This window comes from Nicotiana tabacum, chromosome 4 (assembly GCF_000715075.1).
Source record: "Nicotiana tabacum cultivar K326 chromosome 4, ASM71507v2, whole genome shotgun sequence".
NCBI classification, from domain to species: domain Eukaryota; kingdom Viridiplantae; phylum Streptophyta; class Magnoliopsida; order Solanales; family Solanaceae; genus Nicotiana; species Nicotiana tabacum.
In genome coordinates this window covers 98435335-98461210 of record NC_134083.1, presented here as the reverse complement: position 1 = coordinate 98461210, position 25876 = coordinate 98435335, and the positions used below count along the sequence as shown (strand labels likewise).

The 25876-nt window shown below is 36.3% G+C and overlaps 2 protein-coding genes across 3 annotated transcripts; one reads left to right on the top strand and one right to left on the bottom strand.

The window, feature by feature from the left end:
• The first annotated feature begins 754 nt into the window (after positions 1–754).
• Positions 755–17971, top strand: LOC107825366 (uncharacterized). Of its 2 annotated transcripts, XM_075252253.1 has the most exons (13): positions 755–963; positions 9119–9203; positions 9385–9455; positions 11642–11756; positions 11862–11941; positions 12952–13036; positions 13309–13389; positions 14107–14201; positions 14401–14451; positions 15813–15893; positions 17103–17175; positions 17260–17337; positions 17710–17971. In XM_075252253.1, exons 1-13 carry the CDS (start codon positions 863–865, stop codon positions 17746–17748), a joined length of 1035 nt encoding a protein of 344 aa, XP_075108354.1. In that variant the 5' UTR covers positions 755–862; the 3' UTR covers positions 17749–17971. The 2 variants fall into 2 exon arrangements, with proteins under 2 accessions (XP_075108354.1, XP_075108355.1); XM_075252254.1 differs by lacking the exon at positions 13309–13389 and having other exon boundaries at positions 757–963.
• A 2693-nt stretch (positions 17972–20664) lies between these two features.
• On the bottom strand, positions 20665–23004 carry LOC107820918 (cytochrome c-like). Its single transcript, XM_016647276.2, has 3 exons — positions 22784–23004; positions 21214–21347; positions 20665–20980 (listed from the first exon to the last, which is right to left on the bottom strand). The coding sequence occupies exons 1-3, from the start codon at positions 22893–22895 to the stop codon at positions 20888–20890; spliced, it is 339 nt and encodes a 112-aa protein (XP_016502762.1). The 5' UTR covers positions 22896–23004; the 3' UTR covers positions 20665–20887.
• Between the last annotated feature and the right edge of the window lie 2872 nt (positions 23005–25876).

The window sequence follows — 25876 nt, the reverse complement described above, 5'->3', positions numbered from 1 at the left end:
GTTGTTTCGCAATTATTTCCTGATATCTCCGCTATTGAGTTTATTAAATTCTGTTTTACTGAATTTACTTTTATTGTGGAACTGTTGGCTTGCCTAGCAAGTAGTTTTAGATGTCATCGCGGCTCTGATGGGAGTTGGGTCATGACCGTATTTCTTTAATACATTTGTATTGTCATATTATTTGTCAATACGATATACCTAATAATAAAAAATTTATTAAATTAAAGGGACTTATATAGTCATCGAATAACTTTTTTATGTATTTTTCTTAATTATAATATTCAATGTTTAGTATTATTACATTATTAATAGAAATGTTTATTAGCATATTACTTTGTTTAATATTGTTTTCTACTACTCTTTCTTAATATAATAGAATCTCCAAATTTGTTGGAGGTTTATCCTAAAATTTGACACTTGTTACATATTTGTTGTTATACTTGGCATCATCATATTGATTTGGTTCTCTTATTCTATATAGATAGATATTATCCAATGTTTAGTATTATTATATTGTTAATAAAAAATTTTATTAGCATATTAATTTTTTTGTCTCCTACTCTTTTTTTTTAATGTAATAGAATCTCCAAATTTATTGTCCTAAATTTTGACACTGCTTACTTTTGATTTGGTTGTGCTATTCTAAATTGATACATTTTCGGCCGACAATAAATCAGCACAATTTGTGGACTGGGCTTACTAGTGGGCCCAAAGGCTTCAAAACAGAAAGAGCAAAATTTACCCGACACGTATGATAGCATCAAATCACAGGAAGACTAAAAAATAAACCTCAAATATTCACAATCTTGAAATAGCAGAGTGCCTACAAACGTTCACACATTCTCTCGAGTGATCTTCAAATATGGATTCATCAAACCTTACATCACTTCCAGAAGAAGGCTCAGAAGAAACCCATAATCTCCCTTCTGCCTTTTCTTCTATCCCTGCTCGCCTTCCCATTCAGTAAGCTCATCATCGTTGTCCATTTTTCCAAAAAAAAAAAAATGAACTTTTTGGTGTTTGTTTTTTTTTCCTATGTTTGTGTAGTATGAAATTTTGGAATAAAATTATTTGAAATGTGTGATTGGCATTTTAGAGGTACTGATAATGCTCTGTACATTTATGGAGTTTTTATTATTAGTCTTTCTTTAGTACAGAAGCTCTTATGATGATCTCTTTTTGCTACCTTTGGTTCTGTAAATGTGGATTAGTTTTTACTGGGTAGAAATACTTATCAAGGGATAATGCATATTTGGAAATAAGGGATCTTGGTAAACCAATGAGATCATTTTAATTGTTGGAACATCTGGTCAATTGTTATTGATGTACCCCAGTGTTGTGAAGAGCGTGAAGCGAGAAAAAGCGACAATCCCCATTTCGCTTAAAGCGAGAAGCGAGAAGCGCTTTTTTGAAGTGAAGCGGAATTTTAAAAAAAAAATTAAAATAAATACTGCATAGACAACATATGTAATTGTAAGCAAATGTTCAATACTTCAATGTGAAAACTAAATAGTAGCATCAATTAAAGCACAAAATGAGCATCCTATTCTTCTACAAGATTGTCAAATTATTGTATTCCATTATCATTATTATATTGCTCGTCAACTTCTTCGCCATTAAAAGAACAACTACATAGCACATAAGAAAGACAATAAGAACTAACAATAAAGGATATAAAAATTAGAGGTAAAATAAAAAAAACTGGACAGTAAACTGGGCAATTTTTTATGTCACTGTTTAAAAATTGTCATCGATTCTGAGAAAGAACCGAAGGTAAAAAAAAAAATTCGCCAGCATTTCGCTGCTTTTTGGACGTTTAAACAGTGAAAGAAAAAGAAAAAGAAGAAGAAGAAGAAGAAGAAGGAGAAGGAGGAGAAAAATCAGAACATACCTGTTGTTTGAACTTGAAGTTGATGCTTTCAGTCGATGAAGAAGAAGAAGTCGACTAGTGTCTTTAAAACCCTAGTCTCATTGCATTTGTTCGTTTAATGAAAGACCAGACCTCGTTTTTAATAAAATAGGGCTGGGTCTGTTTTAAAACACAGAAGCGGTCGCTTCTTCGCATCGCATCGCATCGCTTTCCCGCTTCTCGCTTTTTAGTGGGAAGCGGTCGCTTTTCTACACCTAAGTCGCTTCAGCAGGGTGAAGCGTGCAGCTTCTCGCTTCGCTTCGCTTCTCGCTTAAAGCGAGGAAGCGGGCACTTTTTTAAACACTGATGTACCCATTTAGTTTTCTTGAGGTACCTAGTTGGGATTGCTATAACTGGACAAGCAACTGAATAATGCCATACACTAATGACACAGGAAGTGACCTGTTCTTGTTATGCAAAGAAATATCATATGCATTTCCTTGACCTCTTTCCAACTGTTTAATGACTTTATTTTTTGGTGGACAAGTCATCATTGGTTTAACGCCTATTTGTTAGGGAGACTTTAGTTTTAGTGGGGATATTAGGATAAACATGTCAAATAGGTTTGAGGTGTGAGAGAATTAGATTGTCAGTCCTAAATATCATTGTTAAATAGATGTAGATCTTTTGGTACTGTCTACCATAACTATCTGAAGAATTTCTTCTGTTGGATGGAAAGCTGATGTAAAAATTCGTCAAATTCCAAATAAATTCGATAGAGAATCCTGTCAGATGGAATGACTGAGACGAGAAGTGCTAATTTGAGGACCTTAAGCTGAAATAAGTACTTGGTGTTTCATTTTGCACCTTGTAGAAGGAGTTTCAACTTTTACTCCCTTTGACCCATAATTTGAGTTCTTCTAAATGTAGAAAATATGATCTGATGTTGTTTGACAATTGAAAATCCTATAAAAGCTTACAGTGGCTCCACACATATTTAGTTATTTATATCTAAGGCAATATTGGGAAGTAGAAAAATTGCTGGAGATGTAGATATCATGTATTTGGTGAATGGTGTGAACAATTGCAGTGGGAAGGGGGTGTTAACTGCATTTTGGTTAGAGATTTGGCCTTTAGTATAGGAAATTTGACGCTCCTCCATCCCAATTTATGTGTTGGTGTATGATGGGGCACAAAGTTTAAGAAAGAAAGAAAAACTTTTGAAACTTGTGGTTTAAAACAAGTCAAAGAAATTTTTGTGGTTATAAATCATCTCATAAATGGTAAAATGGGAAGTTTAAAGTTAAATTGTTACTAAACATAGAAATGTATCATTCTTTTTGGGACTGACTAAAAAGAAAAGAATGTCACTTAAATTGGAACAGAGGGAGTAGTATTTTTCACCACAGAAGTGTCCCCTTCATTTTTAAGAGGTGGACGAAACAGGTGGAGCTACAATTTATCCCTTTTATAAGGCGCCCTTCCTTGTTGTTGGAAGGTTGGTGACTGTCTATTTGCATCTTATGTGAGGACGGTAGGGTGGAAATGATGGAGCTCAAATGCCTTTTTGACAGCACAGTGACTCCTATGATAGTAACATATATGCTATAGCAGAGTTGAGGTCTATACTTAACTAATGTGAAGCAACACATTTTTAATGACAATGCTCAGCCAAGTCAGCCCATAATAGACCAATGCCAAAAAGGAGATAGGAAAGGGATTATTAAGAATAGTCATTCCACTCCATTGTTCATAGATAGTGCAAGTTCAATTTGCATTAAGAAAACTACTAATTTTCTGAAGATGCTGAAGGGAAAGCTCAAGGAATGGAATTTGGCAAATTATGGGAACTTGGAAAGGAAGAAGACTGACATATTGGGGAGGATAGCCCAACTGGATTTATTACAAGAGCAAAGAAGCCTAACTGATGATGAACTAGCCCAGAAAGTTAACCTCGAAGTAGAAGTGGAAGAAATTGCAAGACATGAGGAGATAGCTTGGAGACAAAGATCAAGAACTCTAAATTTTTTCATAGAATGGCAAATGCTCACAAAAGGCATAATCACATTGATGAATTACTTATTGATGGTGCAGAGATCACTAGGTTTTGAACCTGAAGAAATTAAAGGAGAAATTATCTCCTTTTATCAGAAGTTGTACTCAGAAACAGAGGCCTGGAGATCACAGTTTACTTTGGAAGACTCCCAAAGTATTTCTGAGGAAGAACAAGAATGGCTACAAAGAAAGTTTGAGGAACAAGAGGTCTTTGAATGCATTAAGATGTGTGAGGCAGAAAAGGCACCTGGACCTGATGGATTTTCCATGGGTTTCTTTCATTCATGTTGGGAGGTGATCAAAGGTGACACTATGCATATACTATCCATAACTTTCATTCACAGGAGTACTTTGAGAAAAGCTTCAATGTTACATATGTGGTTTTGATCCCTAAGAAGAGTGGGGCTAAAGAGCTAAAAGACTTTAGACCTATTAGCTTAATTAGCAGTGTCTATAAGATAATCTCCAAGATCTTGGCTGAAAGATTAAAGAAAGTGGTGGATAAGTTGGTAAGCAGACATCAGATGGCCTTCATCAAAGGGAGTCAAATTATGGATGCAACTTTAATTGTAAATGAGTGTATGGACTCAAAAATGAAGGGACATGAGCCAGGGTTACTATGCAAATTGGACATACAGAAAGCCTTTGACCATGTAAATTGGAATTTTCTCACAAATATCTTAAGGGACATGGGTTTTGGTTCCAAATGGATTAGCTGGATTCACTTCTGTATTAGCAGTCTCAGATTCTCTATACTAGTGAATGGTAGCCCTGAAGGTTTTTTTCCATCTCAAAGGGGACTTAGGCAAGGAGATCCTCTATCTCCTTTCCTGTTCGTTATTGCCATGGAGAGATTAAACAACATGATGGTGAAGGCTGCTAGAAATGGATGGATCAGTGGCTTTCAAATAAACAGCAGATTAACAAACTGTTTAGCCGTCACTCACCTCTTATATGCTGATGACACATTAATTTTTTGTGAAGCTAATAAAGAGATGTCAGGCATATCAGATTAATATTGATCCTATTTGAAGCTATTTCTAGGTTATATATTAATTGGGAGAAGAGCAAGTTATATCCAGTAAATGGAGGTGCAGAAACTCAGGTGTTAACTGGTATCCTTGGATGTGAGGTGGGATCTCTACCCACAAAATATCTGGGATTAGCTCTAGGCTCCAAGTATAAAGCAATGGAGATATGGAATGATGTACTAGACAAATGTGAAAAGAAATTGGCTAGATGGTAAACACAGTATCTATCACTTGGTGGCAGAACCACTTTGATAAATATTGTGTTGGACGCTTTGTCTACATATGTTTTGTCGTTATTTCCACTTCCTGCCAAGGTGGAGAAGAGGCTGGATGTTATCCGGAGAAATTTTTTATGGCATGGAAACACAGAAAAGAAAGGATATAATTTGGTGAGATGGAAAACAGTAACCTCAAGTAAGATAGTAGGTGGCATGGGAATAAGGAACTTAAAAATTCATAACAAGAGTTCAATGTGTAAATGGCTATGAAGGTATGGCAGGGAAGAAAATAACCTGTGGAAAAAGGCGGTAACTCAAAAATATGGGAAAATGGGTCATTGGTTCACCAAACCTATCAACACAGCCTATGGGGAGAGCAATTGGAAGTCCATCAAAGCATTATGGGAAGATTTTACGGCTAATACTGAATTCTGCCATGGGAATGCAGAAAAATAGCATTTTGGTATGATAAATGGATAGGGCATGAACCTTTAAGAGATAGGTTCCCTGAAATATTTAGGTTAGCACTTCTACCTAAGTCAACAATCGGTGAAGTATGGAGCCAACATGGATGGAATCTCACTTTCAGGGGAGCATTAAATGATTGGGAAATGGGAATAGCGACTGCATTCTATCTAACTATGGAGGGATTGAGAAGACCCAATGACAATGAGGATACCATGGTATGGAATGGTATAGGCAGTAAGGTATTCACAGTAAGAGATGCATATACTTATTTCTCCAATAATGGACAACAGAACATCAACTGGCCTTGGAAGCAAATTTGGAAGATCAAGATACCTTACAAGGTTAACTGCTTTACATGGCTAGTAGCAAGGAGGGCTTGTCTAACTTCAGGATATTCTTCAAAGAAGGGGTATGCAATTAACCTCCAGATGCTTCCTCTGCAAAGCTGAATCTGAAAACAATAGCCATCTCTTTCTCCATTGTGCTTTCACTTCCCAATTATGGAATCTATTTTTGGCCCTGGTAAATTTGAAATGGATAATGCCGGGAAACACATGTGATCTACTGAAAGCTTGGAACTATGCTGGTAAAATGGTCAGTCAGAAAAAATGGTGGAGGAGGATTATCCCAACTTGCATTTGGTGGACCATATGGAAGGAAAGAAATAACAGATGTTTTGAAGACAGGAGTAGCTCCATACAAGTAATGAAAATGAATTGTATTTTAAATTTTCACTTTTGGTTTAAAGAGTTTTCTGTAGGAGATGCAGAATTTATTCTACAATTTTTGGAAGCCTTGTAAAGCTCACAAGGATAGTACCCTGTAAATGTTGTTGCCAGCATAATCTTTGTGCTGATGAATAAAATTTGTTACCATTCTAAAAAAACTACTAATTTTCTTTTTTATAACAGAAGAGAAGTGCTAAGTTGTTCTAGTGTTAAGAACTTCTTGATGCTCCACTATCTATATGTCACTGCACCACATTCCCCCAAAAAATTGTTAAACAACTGAACAAGTTAATGAGGTACTTCTTATGCAAAAGCAACTAAAATAATGGTTCAGAATAATAACACCTAAGAGGTTTTTAGGCCTCATTTTTTTTTTTCAAGATGATGTCTAAATCTTAATACACATCTGAATATCAAGATGTGTATTAAGATTAAGACATCTGAATTTGAATACACATCTTAATATTAAGATGTATATTAAGTCCTGAATACTAAATGATCAAGACTGCTTGATTTTTAACAACTGAATATATAAACTTTATCTTTATTTGAAAATTATTAAACATAAAATTCAAATGAAATACTAATTAATGTAATATTCTATCAATAAAATATATAGTTTTTTAAAATATGGTAGTTGCTGGTGGTGATGGCTAACGGTGGTGCTTGTGAATGCCGACTAGAGGCGGTGGTTGGTGGTAGTTTTGGTTGATGGTGGTGGTTCAGGGTAATAGCTAGTGGTGATTGGTAGTGATTGCGATTATGATTGAGGATGATGGTGGTGGGTGGTGATAGTTAATAATGGGGGTGGTGGTGGTGGTTTATAATAATAGGCAGTACCGGCTATGGTTGTTGATGGTGATGGGGTGGTTAGTTGTGGTAGTTGAGGTGGATGCGTGTTGGTTCTGGTTGAGAATGATGGTAGTAGGAGTGGTGGGGATAGTGGGTGGTGGTAGTCGATAGTGGTGGCGGCTATGATTGAGGGGTGCGCGGGTGGTGGTGGTGGTGATTGAGTATGGTGGTGGTAGATGTCATGGTGGTAGTTGATAATGGTATGTGGTGGCAGCAGTTAATAATGAATATAGATGACAACATCTTAATGAAATTAAGTCTCTGTTGTAGATCTTAATCATATAGACCTATTTAGACGCATTAGTTGGTTGTGAAGTAAAAAAAACAGACACACATAATGATTAAGATCTGAATAATTAAGATTCAGACTTTAAAAACAAACGCATTTAATGTCTGAGGTTTGAATGATTATGATCCAGACCTCCATTAAGTGCAAACAAATGAGGCCTTAGTCTTGGAAGTAAAAGATCTGAAATTACATGAAGTCTACCCTTAAAATGGCAAGCAACTAGACTTATGGAAAGAGATCAAAATGTGATAAAATATGGAATCTATGGTTTTTGGAGTACCGGAAGCTGCTCTGGCAGTGGGGTGGGTCTATGGAAGCATCTAAGCAGTCTTTTGAGGAGATTTTCAACAAAAGGTCAACTGCAAGTAGGTGATGGAAGGAAGATAAGAATGTAGCAAAATGGTTGAGTTAATCAGCAGCCTTTGAAGCTCACCTCTCTTACATATGTACCCACTAGTGGTGAATCAGGAGGAAGCGGTTGCAGACTGCAAGGATGATTGACTGGGAGGTTGATAGAGTGGCTGAACTACTTAGTATGATCGGAGAAGTGAAGGAAGTATCGAAGATCCCTGGTAATATAAAATGTAAAGCAAGTAGAGATTGGAAAATTTACAGTGAGTCATGCACTAAAAGTTTAAGTAGAGGGGATAATATAAAATATAGAACGGCCATGGAAGATAAAATGCATAACTAAGGCACCCACTAGAGCAGCATGTTTGAATGGATTGCCCTTCAGGAAGCTTTCATCACACAAATTTCGCTGAAAAGAGATTAGAATCTGTTCAGCAAGTGTCTGATATCAAAGGCTCATTGAAGGCGCGCTCAAGCCCTGAAGCTAAAAAAAGCTCAAGGAGGGCGCTTCGCCTCGCTTAAGCTGCGCTTCAGTGTAGGCAAGGCACTAAGGTGTACGCCTTATAGGCCGCGTTGTCCTATGTTGAATCAAGCATTAATAAACAATAAAAATATAATCAGCAAAGAGATATAATAATTGTTAAGGAAAACACTATGAATGAATTTGTTACTTTTTTCTTGCATTACGAATATATTTTTATTTTTCCTCATTGCACTTTTTTTTAATAAAGCCCACACTTTAATTGCGCTTTGCGCTTAAAGCCCCAAGATATCTAGAGCGCTTTTTAAAGCTTTTCACCTTTGACAACACTCATATGAGGGACCTAGAATCACCAGGGCACTTACTGCTGTACTGCAGGTGTTTAGAAGACGAGATTCTAGCTAATTTTTGCTCTAGATGTTTACAAATTGTTAAATTCCTGGTGTAATGTAATCTGACTATTGGAAACAATGATAATTCTTTTCTGGAACTTTCCTATTCCCTACAATGTTAGTAGCAGACTCAATACTTTTTTCTGTTAATATATATGCACTTCTCAAGTGCAGTTTAGTGAAATTTATATTGTACTAATTAAAATTAAAAATTTCTACTTGATGTCAGCATATTAGTAATCGGGGAGCTCTTTTAGGAGCTTTAGGTTAGACAAAGGTGTCTTTGTTTGCAATTAATCACCAGAATTGTAGAAGTGTAGTTTTTTAATTTTGGTCCACGAAATTTATTGTTTTTTATTAATCACATATTTTTGACTGAAAAATTGTCTTAATTATTGCTGCAGGACATCTTCACAGAAATATGCACCTTTAGATTGGTCAGATTATTTCGATCGAGAAGATGATATTCAGATCCCAGACTCAGATGATGTTGGTTCTAACTTCTGTTGAATTTTCTTAGTATTTGAAAACTCAGTTGTTTCTTGACAAAAATATTTCTATCTGCCTGAGAGTTCATCATAGTATTTCTTTGTTTTTTTTCCTTCTTTTTTTATGCTCTTCTTTTCGTAGTCAAGTAGCAAGATCATTTTTATTTGCTTTGTCATTTCAGGTATTTCATGTTTATATGGCAGGGACTGAAGGGCCTGTTGTTTTTTGCCTGCATGGTGGTGGTTATTGCGGGTAGGTGTACTCTTTTTACTTAGCTTTTCTTATGGTTCTGTTTCAGCAGTTGTATTTACAAAGTGTAGAGCCACATTTCACTTTAGGTTTTGTTCCAGATGAGTTTTAGATCATAACAAAGACATTTAATTTCTGCTTTCTCTTTGGTCTTTACTAACAAAAAGTGACATGGGAACAAACTTTCATTTGAACCATACTTTTTCACCTTTCCTGCTAAAAATTTAAAAAGTTAGGAAATGAACATTTCAACTTTCTTTTAAGAAATCATAACCATAAAAGAATTTGAATCGTGACATCCAAATAAGGGAGTATTTTCCACTCTGCATGTTTGTTCTTACATCTCTTGTATCTATGGCACAATCTTTTTGCGCTAATGGACTAATAATACAACAAAATCCACAAAAAGTAAGGAGCTTTGCTGGACTTAGAAGCAGGTGACTTGGAGGGGAACCTAACCTAGTAACCTGAGAAAGAAGATCCAGAAAAAGATGTATAGCAGCTCTTTAAAATGATAATAGTTTAGTTTTAAATTGATGCATACTGTGTCTAACTTGCTTCTGATAAACTTTTTAGCATCATCCACATGTTCTAAATAAAAAGCCTAGGAAAATCAGACATGCATCTGTAAGCTTCATTACTACCTGAGGCCATGTAGCATAGACCAAGTGCAGAAGATTCCAGAAAGATTAAGAAAAAGAGGAATTAGGAAGAGCCAAATGGGAAAGCGTGCACTTCTTTGTCCTCACATTTGGTAGAAAACAATATTTGGTTGCCGAATGGTATGGTTAAGGAGTAGAGAATGGTATGCTGATACAGTTTGAAGCTAAGTTGCTTGGACACAGGTGCGGGTGTCCGACACGGGTGCGGATCTAGAAGTCGGATCCTTCGAGATGTAAATTCTAAGATTCGGGGATACGGATCCTAGTGCGGATACAGGTGCGGGGATCCGGCTAAAAATAATTTACAAAAATAAAAATAGAAAAATATCTCTAAATTATGAGAAATTTTGTGGAATACTTAAGTATAGCCTATAAAATATAAATTTCTTTTTTATTCTCAAGTTGTGTAGATAAGTAAAGGATTGATTTCCTAGATAAGGCATGCTATTTTCTTCAAATTTACCCTAGTTTTGGTTCTGATTTCGGGAATCAAATTGTATCTCGTCTCGAATTTTTCCATCCGTCGTGTCAAAGTACCCAAAATTGTTTGACCAGATCCGGTACGGATCCCATACCCACACCCATACTAGTGTCGTATCGTCACGGGTGCGGCAGCTAAACTACCCGTCGGAGCAACTTAGGTTTGAAGGGGGAACCTTGTCCTTAGTATAACTGCTGCATATTAATGGATTAAAAGGCAAAATTCACTGCTTAGACCAAAACAATTAATGAAAGAAGAAATGATTGTCTTATTACTCCTAACATCATTACTTGCTAGTATGGAACAATCTCTTCTTTCTCCAATTCTAAATAGATCAAAGAAGACATAGTGAGATAGTCCTCCAAGCTGTGTTCCTATCTCTGCAAATGTCTGTATCATTGATCTAGCGAAGACTCAATCCATTGTCCTTGAGAGAACCCAAGAGACGTTGAACAAAGAGAAACCCAACGTCCTCAGCTCCGATTGTGGTTGAACCAAAAATTTATATTTTATATGCTCTTGACATCATCTGGTGTGCTTTAAATGAAGTTTATTTAATTTATTCCAAAAAAGGCACAAGAAACTTTCGGGAGATATGGAAACTTTCATCTTACGAATGAGAAACGTAATGAAGAAAAGGAGCTAGTAAAAATCTACATGGTGCCTTTGAGAATATAGTCGAATATAATACAACCACTTTATGGGTTTCACTTAAATGTCAGTTATGTTGCTTTGCCAGCACTCTTCTGTTCAAGAATCAACTTTATTGACTCCCTTTTTACTTTTCAGGAGAATAGATGTCAGTAAACAGTCTTAGGACATTCTTTGTGCCCATGTTCTTATTCATTGTGCTCAGTTCTCTGGTGAATTCCTTAGTTAATTCCTAGATGCTTGGGAAATTTGTATTCTGTTGGAAGGTACAGAGCCTGTTGGTGAATGGTTTTGCTTGCTCTCTCGTCTATCTGTATCTTGTAGCTAAGCATCAGTTTTGAAATGGCAATTAACGAGAAACATTATGTTAAATCTGTGCGGTTTTATTTTCTCAGGCTCTCATTTGCATTGGCAGCAAGCAAAATCAAGGAGAAAGCTAGGATAGTAGCCATGGATCTCAGGGGACATGGAAAGTCAGCTACACAAAATGACGTTGATTTGTCCATTGAGGTACTTTTGAAAGATGTATCTTACTACTATGAGCTTCAGTATTTGATGCTTTTGAGAAACTCTTTTTTCCCAATTTCCATGTTATGGTGGTGTTGTTGGTTGCAGACGCTATGCGGTGATGTGTTTTCTGTTTTGAAGACAATGTATGGAGATGCTCCGCCTGCAATTGTGCTTGTTGGCCACAGGTTGTACTTTCTTCATGAAGTTAGTTCGCATTCAAATTTTCACGCCTTTGTTTGACTAGTTACTACTTGGAATAACTTTATTTAGTAGTGAAATGTCTACTTATAGCGCTAAAGGTTTATGCACTGCTGAGTGGAACAACCCATAGGAGATCAGTCCCAAATAAGTTTTAGGTTGATATACTAACTGAAAACATCGTTTCCAAGATCATACAGTTTTAGGACAAATAAAGGATCAGTTCTTCGGAGATAGTAAATTACATTCTGGCCTTGGTATACAAATCTAAAGAAGCCATTTCTGCTCATGCAAAATTTTTTGGAGGATGTTCTCGCACTCATCTCTGTTGTGTTTAGCTAAATAAAAGATATTGTGTTATATCGTTGCTAAGTAGCTGCAAGCTACGAGGCACAGAGCTTTTCATTTGGACGCAATTTTCATCGACATTGTTTACGCTAGCTCAGTATTTTTATTTTTATTTTGTGAGAAAGAGCAATAGCTCAGTAATTTAATAATGGAATTAGTTGTATTAGTGTTGCAGTGGTCTGTAAACCAAATCGATCTCTGTTGCATCCATCAGATCTATAGTTGCTTAGAACTTTTAACTCATTGATATGCCGCATTTCTTCGCCTGTTCCCATTTTCTTCCAGTCTGAAGAGTCCTCAAATGTATCTTTATTTCCTTTCTCCTTTTCTTGGTTGGTCTGGATTCTTGTCATTTGTTCCCATATATTTGTTACCAAGAATGAAAATGGTTTGATAGTATACGAATAGGATGTAAACCTTTGTACGTTTTCACTCAAAAGAAGTTTTAGTCCTGCTATGAATGAACTATTTCTGCTTTTTATTTTAATTAACTGCACGCTTAGGTTAGAAGTTTTCTGTACCACAAATAAGTTGTGAATTGTTCTCTCTTTCTGTCTCACTTTCTGTTTGTGAGTGAATGCGTGTGCACATATCATTCCAGTCTTTAAAAATAAATAGTTGGACTTAGAGTTTTCTGATTATGTCACAGTATGGGAGGTGCAGTTGCAGTTCACGTTGCTGCAAAAAAATCACTTCCAAGTTTGGCTGGCTTGGTGGTTGTGGACGTTGTTGAGGTTGTCAATCTTTCTAACTTGTTAGAGATATGATTTTTGTTTCATTAAGTACTGATGTCCGGGAAGGGGAGCCTTGGAGCAACGGTAAAGTTGTCTCCGTGTGACTTTAGGTTACGGTTTCGAGTCGTGGAAGCAGCCACTAATGCTTGCATTAGGGTAGGCTGTCTATATCACACTTCTTGGGGTGCAGCCCTTCCCCGGACCCTACGTGAATGCGGGATGCTTTATGCACTGGGCTGCCCTTTTTATGTACTGATTTCCGGAGTTATCAGGGTTCAGCAATGGCATCGTTGATTCATATGCAGAAGATTCTATCGAACAGAATGCAGCATTTCTCTACCCCTGAAAAAGCGGTAACCAATGCTCAGAACTTCTTCCCTTTTTGTGACAGCAGTCGTGCTCGCCTTATCATATTGAGCAAATTTTTTATTATGTTGTTTTTTACTCAGGTAGCCTTGCTTCTCAGGAACGCTTTATATTTAATCTACCCCCACCCCCGTCCCCTCCCCTCCCCTCCCTCCGACAACCAAAAAAAGAAACTTATTTTGCCGTGAAAATATGAAATTCAGTATCAGCAGGAGGGAGTACAATTCAGTAGTCTCTATTTCAATTACGTATATTATGTTCCTGCTGCTTTCTTAACATAAGGTTGTATATAACAGATGCTTGATTAATCGCATCATAATAAGTGCACGTCATTGAGTAGATAATCAATCTAGTCACTTATTTTTGTTATTTTTTGTTGAAAAAGACAGTCTGACCACCAATACCAATTTCATTTAATCAGGCGAACAATCTTGCATAAACTTACGATATGACATTTTCTTGTCATCTTAAGTAACTTCGACACCATTACGTTGTGAAGTTTAACTCATAAAGCTATTTCCTACCCTCTAACATAGCATGGTTTATCTGACTTATCCAGAAAAAATCATGGTTTATACTTGTTTTTCCTATATTGAGCTTCTGCTTGGTTAGGACTTAGGATATGAGTTTTATACGAGCTCCTCTGAGTCCTTAGATCTACTGAGGCTCTCAAGTTTTTATTTGGAAGTTTTATGCATCTACAGATTGAATGGAGTGTCAAATCAGGCTCTTTGAGAAATATTGACTCTGCTCGTGTATCCATCCCCAACACATTGAAATATGATGAATCAAAAAAATGGTGCGTAACCATGTCATATGCTTGGCATGTCTTCCTTTCTTTCTTTTTTATTTTTGGGATGGTACTGGGGAAGAGGGCTGGAGTTCTTTCTTTCAGTTCTGTTTTCGGACTTAGGTGATTAGATAGGTTTTCTGTATGTTTTTTTTTTGGTGTTGGCTTATGATGCTGCTAATTCCCATCACCAACACTTATACTGCAGTTACACGCATAGAGCAAGACTGGAAGAAACTGAGCAGTATTGGAGAGAATGGTACGAGCTATTCTTTTCTGCTTGTCCAATCTAGATCTTTTGCATATCCTGACATATTATGCTGTTTTAGAAACACTAAATCTTGTGTTTAGGGTCCTAGGAGACCATTTGGGACTGCGTTGCATCAATTTTCTAGCAATTAGCCTCAGTTTATGGGGGGGAAAAACTGTTTTCTGGTCTGCTCAGTTTATGCCTCAGTTTGTGTCTGCTCCTTAGTTATTCAGTAAGTTTTTGTACATGAGAAGACACTCTTATGTTGTATAGTTTTGCTATGCATATTCTTGATGCCTTTTAATGAAACTCTCTTCATAAAAAAAATGTATTTTGGTTCTCTAACAATTTAAAAAAGTTAAACCTTTTTTATTTTTTCTTCTCCTTTGCCTGTGATCTTGAAGGTTATGGTCGTCATTCATTCAGTTAGATAGCGGTCACGCTGAAAATTATTACGTCAAACAGAATGAATATTTAGTCTTTTTATGATAAGTAAGGCATGAATTATATTTTACACAGCACCAAGAAAGCACTGGGAAGTTACAGATTTTAATGGACTTACTCCTTTAAATACGTAAGGGGCCTCTGAAGTTCGATACATTGATTACATCATGTATAATTTTCTTACTACACCAAATATTCATTAGTTGAAGACTTCTAAATTTACACAAGATATTGCTTCTGATCTTTCTTCAGAACACCAATGATTTCTTTCTGACCCAATTGGTTACAGCTGCCTTCACATTGGCAGGCATCTATGTAGCCCAAACAAATTCAATCACAGCATTAACTTATCCTTACTTTGAGTTATTATTGAAGTGGCCTTCAATCATTGAATTGTCTGCAAAATGCTTAGTGTTCTACATTGGTAGAAGTGCGTATTCTTGTAACTCTTTCCTTTAAAGAAAACCAAACCAAAAGGTAGTAGAGCAAGATACTTTTGCGATTTATTATGAACACTGAAAGCACTCAGAATGAAAAGGACTAATTGTTAAATTTTATGATCATCAACCCATGCTTGTGGTCCTACTCTGAGTGTGTGTTCGCTCGAATTAATCACATGATTGCAATGCAAAACAAATGACTGATAGTCTCTAAGCTAATCTCACAATATAGCACCTGCTGCACAAGTTAAAGCTCCTTTTCAAATAAATTTGTTCTTTTTATTCCCTCAGGGTTTCTCTAACTGCTACGGTCCTTTTAGAATGGCATTGACTATATGTAGACTCGAGAAGTTCTCTTAATTTTGCAGTCTGTGTCATGCTTCCAGAGGTCTGACACCTAGTGCTGATGAGGAAGCTGAGCATCTTGTTTTCCATTTTAGCGGCATATGTCAATTTGAACCTGAAATTATAATGCCCTTGTTTCAGGTACGAAGGCCTTTCAGAAAAGTTTTTGTCATCTCCTGTTCCAAAGATATTGCTGTTAGCTGGGACAGACAGACTTGACAGGTTGTGTACTTCTCTCTGTATCGAAGGTCATGTGGAATTCTATAATTGCATATGCTTGTTAGCATGCATGCGAAGCTTTAACACTGTGATTATGTATGAGACATGGTTCTGTATATTCCTTTTCGGATCTGTGGTTATGTAAGAGATGGTTCTTCTGTATATTCCTTTTCTGATCTTACTTCTCAGTGAATCATGTTGGAACAATTGATGTGCATGGCTTTCCTAAACAAGATAGTACTTGCAGATTCACTTGTAATGAGGAATTGCATGTCCATTCCTTCTGGCAAAAGTATCTCTAAATGCCAGCCAATTTCTCCCAGTTAACTATTTACTAGTTGGGAATATGTATTATTCTTAACTGCGTACACAAAGCAGAATTGCCAAAGTCTGCTTAGAATCTCTAGAGACTTGTCACTATTCAGTATATGAAGAAACAAGCAGCAAACAGAGGAATTATCAGTGGAAGTAATAAAGAGCTGCCATTTGTCTATCAAATCACATAAGGATTACATTCCTTTTATTGCCATTGCATGTCCATGAACTAAGAATTTATCATTTGGTTTCAGAAAAGTTTATTCTCCTTTAGCGCTCTCCTTACTACCACTAATGTAACTGAAATAGATATACAAAGCTATTAGAGAAAACGGTGTGCTTATGCTTAACACTCTTTAACCAATTTATATAGGGTTCTCCAACCAAATCTCACGTAAACAGCTAACTTTCAGAACATGTAAGTGGAAATTACCTAGTTTCCAGTGGATAGATGTCTCTGTAATTTTTACTGCACACCAACAGTTTTCTGGTGGGAATACCCTTCATTGTAACTACCTTACTTTCTTTCACCAAAAAAAAAAGTAGAAAAGAAGAAAAAGAAGTCTCCATTCTAGCTTAAAGCTTGGATATACCATTGAATTTGTTACAATTAAGTTATATCCTATTTATGTTTTCCATGATGCTGTTTTGTTCAGAGGAAGCTATACTCTATTGATATATTTTGTCCAGATATAATTTCTTTTGCAACCCATTGTCATCAATGAGATACTACAAAGTTGAATCTGCAGTTAATGGATTTCATTTTGTTCTGGTGAAAGATTATAAAAGCTTAAGTCGTAACTATTGGAAACCGCCTAACGCTAGAAGCATGAACTACATCTTTCTCGTTTGTGTTCTAAATAGGCCTGAGACTAATTTGTCCATTTATTGTCACAGAGCCCTCACAATAGGTCAAATGCAAGGGAAGTTCCAAATGGTGGTTGTTAGACACACAGGCCACGCTATACAGGTCCATTTTGGTTTTCTTAAGATGGCAGTTGTTTTAACTGAAATTGCAACTCCTGAATATTTGCTTGTCCTTTGAGCACTGCAGGAAGATGTACCTGATGAATTTGCTACTTTGCTACTCAATTTCATTTCCCATAATCGAATAGGCCCACAAGGAATTGAGGTTAGTTTCGAACTACTTTGAAGTGTCTAACATGATATTTTAAAATCCAAAAGTTTTTTTTTTTTCTCCTTATTTTACTTTTTTGGGTATGGTAGACTCCACACCATGTACCCTTAGACCGTAGTGAACTCAAACCTCCGGCTTTATTGTTAGAGGTGGATGGTCTTTATCACTAGGTTGTTCCTCGTCGAATTCCAAATGCTTTTGTTCTTCAATATCTTGGTTTGCTTTTGGAATTAGGCATATTTTAATTGTGTTACGTGTTTGGGATTGAGGCATAGTTGTTATTGTTGTTGGCAATGTTATATGGAAGCGTATCATTTTCTTACGACTTTCATGAACAATGCATTTAAACGGTGATTTTGCTTGCAGATACCTGGACTTCGTCGACCCCCTCAGTCAAAACCTTGAATACTGGACTGCTGCGGAATAAGAATTTAATAGTTCCTATTTGTAACTTCGAGCCGTTTAGCCCTAAGAAATTTTTCACTTTTTTCAGAATCAGTGATTAGCCAAGAAAATTTCAAATATCACTTGAAGTTGAATTTTAGAATTTTTCGAAAATTTGAAAATCACTGCATACTGTACAAAATAAGGTATTAAGGCAAGCAATAAATATAAAGTGGCTGGAAAATATGACTATGCAATTATTACTGTTAACTATACAAGACATTCACCTATACGTGCCAAGGACCTTGTCCAGTGTCCACTACTGTTACATCATAGTATATATTTATAAACTAGTTATAAAAAAATTATGATGCATTTTGTTATACGGAAATTTATAAAGTATAAGTTAATACCTAAATTTAGGTATATGATATGCTGATGTTACGCTTTTCAATGCATTTATTTTTTAGCTTTTACGTGTTTCAATTCATTTATTTTCTATTATAATTTTGAAAAATAGAAATATAATATTTGGATCCATATGAGGGATTTAAGAAACTGAACAAAATAAAATATTAAACTTGTATTTTTTTTAGCAAAAATAACAAAATTAAAAAAAATGCTGGGCGGGATGGGACGGGTTGAAAATAGAAAAAAACTAATATGTGGGGCAGTTTGAAAATAGAAAAAAACTGCTATGTGGGATGGGTTGAAATTTTGTGGGTTAAGCCTTAATCCGCCCCATTGCCATTCCTATTTTACTGGTTATCCATATGATACTAACCATACGCTCTTGTTTCATGATCAAGAGGTTGCTTGGTTGGCATTTGGTTCACAGCGAGTGATTAATAACGTGGCATGCATTATTGTGGCAATCGAATTTAGCGTAGTAGTTTATTTGCCCGATTCCTCTAGTAAGTAGTAACAAACTGTCAAAAGTTTTGGCTGTCCAATTCGACACTTCGACTCAGCACAGCACAATGATGCATTCAATGCCATGCCTAGAATGCCTTGCTGGATCTTTCCTCTGTAAAGCTATCTACACCGTCAACTAGGGCTATACAAAAAAAATCGATAAATCGCATCAAACTGATTATTCGAGTCAAATCGAGAAAAAAATCCGACTATGATTTGATTTTGTGTTAGAAAAAAAAACCCTACCATAATTGGTTTAGTTTGGTTTTAACTAGAAAAAATCAAACTGAAACCAAACCAACCCGACATTACATGTATACAAGTTTTTAAAATATTTTATACATAAAAATAATTATTGTTATATAATTTATAAATATTTTTTAAACTTTTTCATAATTCACTCTTTTAATGTATTATTTCAAACTAGAACTTAGAATTTTTGAATGGTCGAATATGTTTTATAGCAAATAAAAGTTAGTAACTCAAATAAAGCCCAAAGCAAAATAAATCAATACTAATGCTAAAAAAGAATCAATCAATACTAGGAAGTAGGAATGACAATAGTATTGTATATTTATTCTTTTAGTTTTGCATTGGTTTAGATAGTGAAAATGTATAAATTATTTTTATCATATTATTTAGTCATGTAATTAATACTTAGTACTTATTTTAGCATAACTTAGTAATTTTAGATTATGTTTATTTTTATTATGTCTTATTAATTAACAATATTTATTTTATGCGACTTGTTGAGTATTTTAGTATAATCATGACTCATCTCACATTATTTTGTATTATTTTCTTGGAAAGCATCTTATATAGTTTTATCCTACTAGGACCTAAGAAATATTAGAGCACACATTATGTATTTTATGCTATGAAGATTTTATCTGGAAAAAACCCGACAACCGAAAAACTCGAGAAAAAACGAGATTGAAAAATTCGACTTCTGTTGGTTTGGTTTGGTTTATAAATTTAAAAATCCGAGACAATTGGTTTGGTTTGATAATTGAAAAACTCGAATCAACCCGGCCTATGTACAACCCTACTGACAATAATGAAAGGATTTAATCTCTAGCCGTTCAATCAATGTAACACGCTGATCCTTGCCTTTGCCCGACAGTCACAATTATCAAACCCATTGAGCAGACAACTATCAAAGTCAAGAGGTATGTCCAAAAACAGCTTGTCGAAATGAGTTTTTAACCATAATTATCCCTTTTAGTATAGGAGTATATCTAATATTTCGGGCAGAGCACTTATTGTCCTTTATCGTTATTAAAATGAAGCACATAAAACCAACTTAACGCCAAGCATAAACAGAACGCATGTAACTTACAGGGGAGCCCCATCACATGTGCACTGCAAATGACAGTAAAAACATGAGCCAAATAGAGGTCTTCTTCCTAGATCACCATTTTTCTCTCTTCACCCTTAATCCCTAATTACATGCGAAGCTACATGTCATGCTTTTTATCTTGCAGTCATGAAAGAGAAACTCAAAAAGGAGAAAAGTATTTTAAAGCAAAAATTCAATAATTCTTTTAAGATAAGAACTGATGGTATAGTTTAATTTTGCACATTTTGCTCATCCTTCATTGCACATTGTGTTTAGAGAACTTCATCTGGGTTTTCCCCGCGCTTTTGCTTTTGCAGCCATAAAATTCATAGTTTTGTGCAATGTGTTAGGGTTTGCTGTTAACTAAACTATATGTGCTCCATTTTAGCAAAGATGAAGGACAATAAGTGTTCAAGCTAAAATATCAAGGACAAAATTAGACCTACTCCTATACTTGAACAACAATTTCGGTTAAAAACTTGAAACCCTAAAAACTCAAAATAAACTAGAGCAACGTTCTTTCATCCGGAATGTTGCATTTCTTCTACTTGTAAAGATATAACTCATCAATGCATAATGCCTGTAACTAATTATACAAAAGCACCCCTCCCTAGTGGATCATTTATACCTTTAAATTTGCATCGAATAAGAGAAAAGACCAAGAAAAACAACACACCACCAAAGACATAATAATCATAAGAGAATGATATTAAAATTAGCATTGTTTGCCAAGTCTTTTTCACCTCTTCTCCAGAAGGTAACAAAAAATTTCGTATGAATCAGTTCTGGAAACAAATGAGTTGGACCGAAAGAGGTCAACTTATTACTTTAAAAAATCAATGGTTTATCCGCACAGCAAAACATGCCTATCAGACTACAAAATAGAAAATTTCTGTCAGTAATTCCTTAGGCAGTAGCAGATTTCAGGTAGGCAATGAGGTCTGCACGATCCTGTGGCTTCTTCAAACCAGGGAAAACCATCTTTGTTCCAGGTATGTACTGTAGAAACAATCAACAGAATTGCAAATAAGGAAAATGCGGATTCTAATGAAAGGAAACATAAGAAAGCAGAAAACAAAAGGAACTACAATATGTATATACATTCATGCAACGAAAATGCAATTTCCACAAGGATTCGCTCAAGATTATGCAGTTAGGTTGGCCAATCAGACAACCGTGACTCAGCGGTAATGTAAACAGAAAATCTAGCAAAATGATAACTTTAACCATACCTTCTTGGGGTTGAGCAAATAATCATACAAAGTCTTTTCTTCCCACATCACAGCCATATTCTTATTGGCAGCAGAGTAGGAGTAACCAGCAGTAGTTCCAGACTGCCTTCCAAAAAGTCCATTCAAATTAGGTCCTGTTAAAATACATATTGTTGTAAGTTACTGCAGAACTCATAAAACAATTCCAAATAGAAGAACTCTACATGTCTTTGCACACACCCTTCACCCAGAAGGGATACATCGAAGTTAAGACAATTATCATAATCCAGCATGGTTATAAAGAATTTAAAAAAAAAAGAAAGGAGTCATCAAGATATGAAAAGATAATTGTAAACATGGACCTTCAGGGAAGCTTTAAGCACAATTAACCCAAATAGCCGCGCACCCAATTGCTTAAACTAAAAATAGCCGATGGAGGTATAATATGTATTATGTTTATAATCTATATATATGGCTAGAAAAGGCAAACAGTAAATATGGCCGGCTATTTGTGTAAAGATATGGCCAGCTATTTGTGTACATATGAAAAGAAATTTGGGGAAATATAGATGGCAAAACCAAAGGGGAAAGGACCACAAAATTAACACAGAACATAATTAAACTGGTCTCTGCAAAAGATGTATTCGTATATTATGCTAACTAAAACCTCAGTATGAAATCTGCAATCATTCTAAATTCTAATTCCATAATGAAACCAAAGAACTAGAGCAACCCAATTTTCTTTCACCAAAACCATCAGTGAGTTTGTCAGTTAAGAGAGAAATATATTTATCAAGGATATCGAGCAACCTAGTTTTCAGTTAATAAGCATATTTGCAACATATTTTCTTATTCAACTATTAGTGTCTACGGAAGTGATACCTCCCAAATGAGTAACCTCTTAGCAGTTTCTTCAAGCTATTCTAAAATCAAGTTCAATCACCCAGCCCTAACAGAATAATCGAAGTGACACAATTAGTGTAATAATGTTTTCGCTGATCAAAATTCAAGATTATCATAACTGCTGCTGAAAATACAGAAAAGCACCTGCAAAACTAAGATACTACTCCTTTCAAGATTATGAAAACTAATAACAGCAGATAGAAAGAACAAGTAACAATTTGTAGCCAATCTTTTTGCCACAGAATTATATGAGTCACAATTGAACTCATAAATGTTCCTTTCATAAATAATTGCCAAGTAAAATCACAATTAAATTATAATTGGGGATCTAACTAATCAATAATCAGAAATCACAAAAAAAACATTAAACTCAGACTACACGTTAGATAATACTCTATATAATGCCCAAAAAAAGTGACTAAAACTATATATAGATAAATGAATTAAAAAGAAAACTAAATATATACAGAAAAACCGATGTAATTGCAGATCTGCTAAAATAACCCATCAAAGTTCAGACCTTTTCACCAAATAAATAAAGGAAAAATAAGAATTCATCAGATCAATAAATTTATAAACATAAATCACATAAAAAGAACCAAACCATAATCGCCAGATCTGAAAAAAAAAACAACAAGAAATCTTTACAAAAAACATAAAAAGGAAAAAGGAAAAAGAGAAGGTGTACCTTGTTTATGACCAGCACCTTGTTCAACAGTATGGCATTGAGCACACTTAGTCTTAAAGATCTTTGCCCCTGCTGCTTCGTTCCCCGGTGGTGCCTCTGCAAATGATGCCATTTTTTGAATTTGGGGCTTTTTCTGATTTTCTGAAAGTAGAAAGCAAAGAGAAGGAGAAAGCTTATACAGTAGGTTTTTGGTGAAAATAACAAGGAAGAAAAGGAGGAGAAGAAAGCGGCTTTATAGCATGGGCTGTGGTGAACTTTTCAAGGGGAATTGGTTCTTCTTTTTTCTTTTTAATTTTAGTTTTGGGCCTTTTATTTTATTGTCTGATAGTTTAAAAACGTGGAAGACACCTACTGGTTACTTTTGCAATTTCGTTCAGTTTTGAACGGCCATTAATATTTTTCCGATTTAATTTTGGTTTTTTTTTTTCCCTTTATGTGAAGGTTTGGTCAAAAATTCAGTCTCGACTCTCGAGAGGCATGCCATATTTCTTTTCTTTAAAACAGTAGCGTGACTTTCCCCGTACTTTCACTAATGCGTGGAATACCAGCTACTTGTGAGGATGAATCCAAACTTTGAACATTATGGATTCGAACTTAGAATCTCATTACCGTGTACGGTCAAGTTCGGAACATGACAATAAAGGACAAAAAATCGACCCCAAGTCTCGTCGGGCTAGAACTCAGGGTTGGAATGACCGTCTTCGAGAATATCTAGATCGTGATCCCGAAATCGATCCTAGCCCCGAACGAGTTCGAAGAAACATTGTTAGCATAACAGAAGATCAAAATATCTATGACCAGTCGGATATTACGGCGAGAATTTCGGTACGTATCAATGAGGAACTGGCAATTGGCAAATCAAGAGATTTTTTACCTATTTATAGAATTGTACCTAAAGTAGGACTCCTCTACTATATAAAAGGGGTCTGATGATTCACTTAACACATTGTAACACGCATTCCAAAGCAATACATTATTATTTTTCTCTTAAAAGCTCGTGTTCTTCTGTATCGTGATATTGATCAAAGTGCATCTGGCTCGAGGGTGGCTAACCTTACGAGATTGAAACTGTCAAATTCGTGTGGTTTGAATTTACTTTATCATTGTTTATTTTAATTGCAACTTAATTTATCATTTTGTAAAAAGTTAATCCGCGTATCCTTAAAACCACTTACAAATTCAATTGTTATCGGATTTTGAGGGTAAACAGTTTGGCGCCCACCGTGGGGCTAAGGATAATAGTGGTTATTTGATACAAATTTTCATAACACACACTACTTTACACTTGTTCTTTGAAGTGTCTCTAATTTCACGTTAAAGCTCAAAATGCCAAACTCTCAATCAGCACCCCTACATTTGACAATGAGTCCGGCCATCACGGTGAAAATAACAACATAGTGCCCAGTGACGAGGTACCGCCTGTTGATCCTGTCGGAATTTCGTTCGTGAACCCGATTGACGCTAATTCACATGTGACTATCAACGCAAACCTACCTACCGATCCCGAGAATAGCGTTCTTGGTGGAGCCCGAACGACAGCTCAAAATACACAAAACATTGGAGGAGACGGATCAATTTGCGGATGATCTTTGAAATGTTACAGGCTCAACAGGCGGCGATAGCTCAGTTACAGAACCAAAACCACGCACCGAGCAAAATTGAACCTGATCCGTCCCGGAAAGTCACCCGCAGGGATGAACCGGTCGCAGATAGGTCGAATGAAAATGAATCGGGGACTAATCCCGAGATCATAAAGATGCTCGAGGAACTGACAAAACGGGTAGAATCAGGGAAGAAGAAAATCGAAGCTAATGACAAAAAGGTAGAAACCTACAATTCAAGGGTCGACCAAATCCCGGGCGCACCGCCGATATTGAAAGGCCTGGATTCCAAGAAGTTCGTGCAAAAACCTTTTCCTCCGAGGGCGGCTCCAAAGTCGATCCCTAAGAAGTTCTATATGCCCGAGATTCCTAAGTACAACGGAACGACCGACCTAAACGAGCATGTTACCTCCTACACATGTGCCATCAATGGGAACGACTTGGAGGATGATGAGATCGAGTCTGTCTTGTTGAAATAGTTCGGAGAGACCCTGTCAAAAGAAGCTATGATATTGTATCATAACTTACCTCCTAATTCTATCGACTCATTTGCTATGCTTGCAGATTCTTTTGTGAAAGCACACACCGGGACTATCAAGGTTGAGACTGGGAAGTCGGACCTTTTCAAAGTAAAACAGAAGGATAATGAGATGCTCAGAGAGTTCATGTCCCAATTTCAAATGGAACAGATGGACCTGCCATCGGTCGCTGATGACTGGGTCGTTCAGGCTTTTACCCAAGGACTAAACATTCGGAGCTCGTTGGCTTCACAACAGTTGAAACAAAACTTGGTAGAATATCCGGTTGTCACTTGGGCCCATGTCCATAACTGGTATCAATCGAAAATCAGGGTCGAAGATGATCAGCTTAGGGCCCCTTTCGGGTCTGTGTATCCTATCAGAACCATCGACAGAGTCCAGAGAGACATCGATCGGGAACCGAGATCAAACAGGGATCAGTATTTGTCGTACAATGGGGACCGAAGAAGCAGTGGGTCCGGACAAAACTCTATGAGAAACGAAAAGAGAAGTGATCGAGGTTAGAGTAACCAAGGACTTATGAGCAAAAACAGCTTCGACAGGCCCGTCGGGCCTAAAGAAGCGCCAAGATTATCGGAGTACAACTTTAACGTCGATGTCGCTGCTATCGTATCTACCATCAGACGCATCAAAGATACCAAGTGGCCTAGATCTTTACAGTCCGATCCAGCCCAAAGGGATCCCAACCTAATGTGCAAATATCATGGCACTCATGGCCACAGAACAGAAGACTTCCGACAATTAAGGGAAGAGGTGGGTCGACTGTTCAATAACGGGCATCTCCGAGAATTCCTGAGTGATCGGGTCAAGAACCATTTCAGGAATAGGGATTCTATTAAGCAGACCGAGTAGGAAGAGCCCCAGCACGTCATTAACATAGCCTCAGCACGTCATTAACATGATCATCGTTGGAGTCAATATTCCCCAGGGTCTGATGCTGAAGCGCACTAAAG

Bases quoted from the DNA above. Each gene is read 5' to 3' on its own strand.
- LOC107825366 (XM_075252253.1), top strand. From the start codon at position 863: ATGGATTCATCAAACCTTACATCACTTCCAGAAGAAGGCTCAGAAGAA. The intron at 14,452-15,812 runs GTACGAGCTATT...CCCTTGTTTCAG, and splicing joins GAGCAGTATTGGAGAGAATG to GTACGAAGGCCTTTCAGAAA. The intron at 15,894-17,102 runs GTTGTGTACTTC...TTATTGTCACAG, and splicing joins GGGACAGACAGACTTGACAG to AGCCCTCACAATAGGTCAAA.
- LOC107820918 (XM_016647276.2), bottom strand. From the start codon at position 22,895: ATGGCATCATTTGCAGAGGCACCACCGGGGAACGAAGCAGCAGGGGCA. The intron at 21,348-22,783 runs GTACACCTTCTC...GTATTTTAACAG, and splicing joins AGGTGCTGGTCATAAACAAG to GACCTAATTTGAATGGACTT. The intron at 20,981-21,213 runs GTATGGTTAAAG...TTGTTTCTACAG, and splicing joins ATTTGCTCAACCCCAAGAAG to TACATACCTGGAACAAAGAT.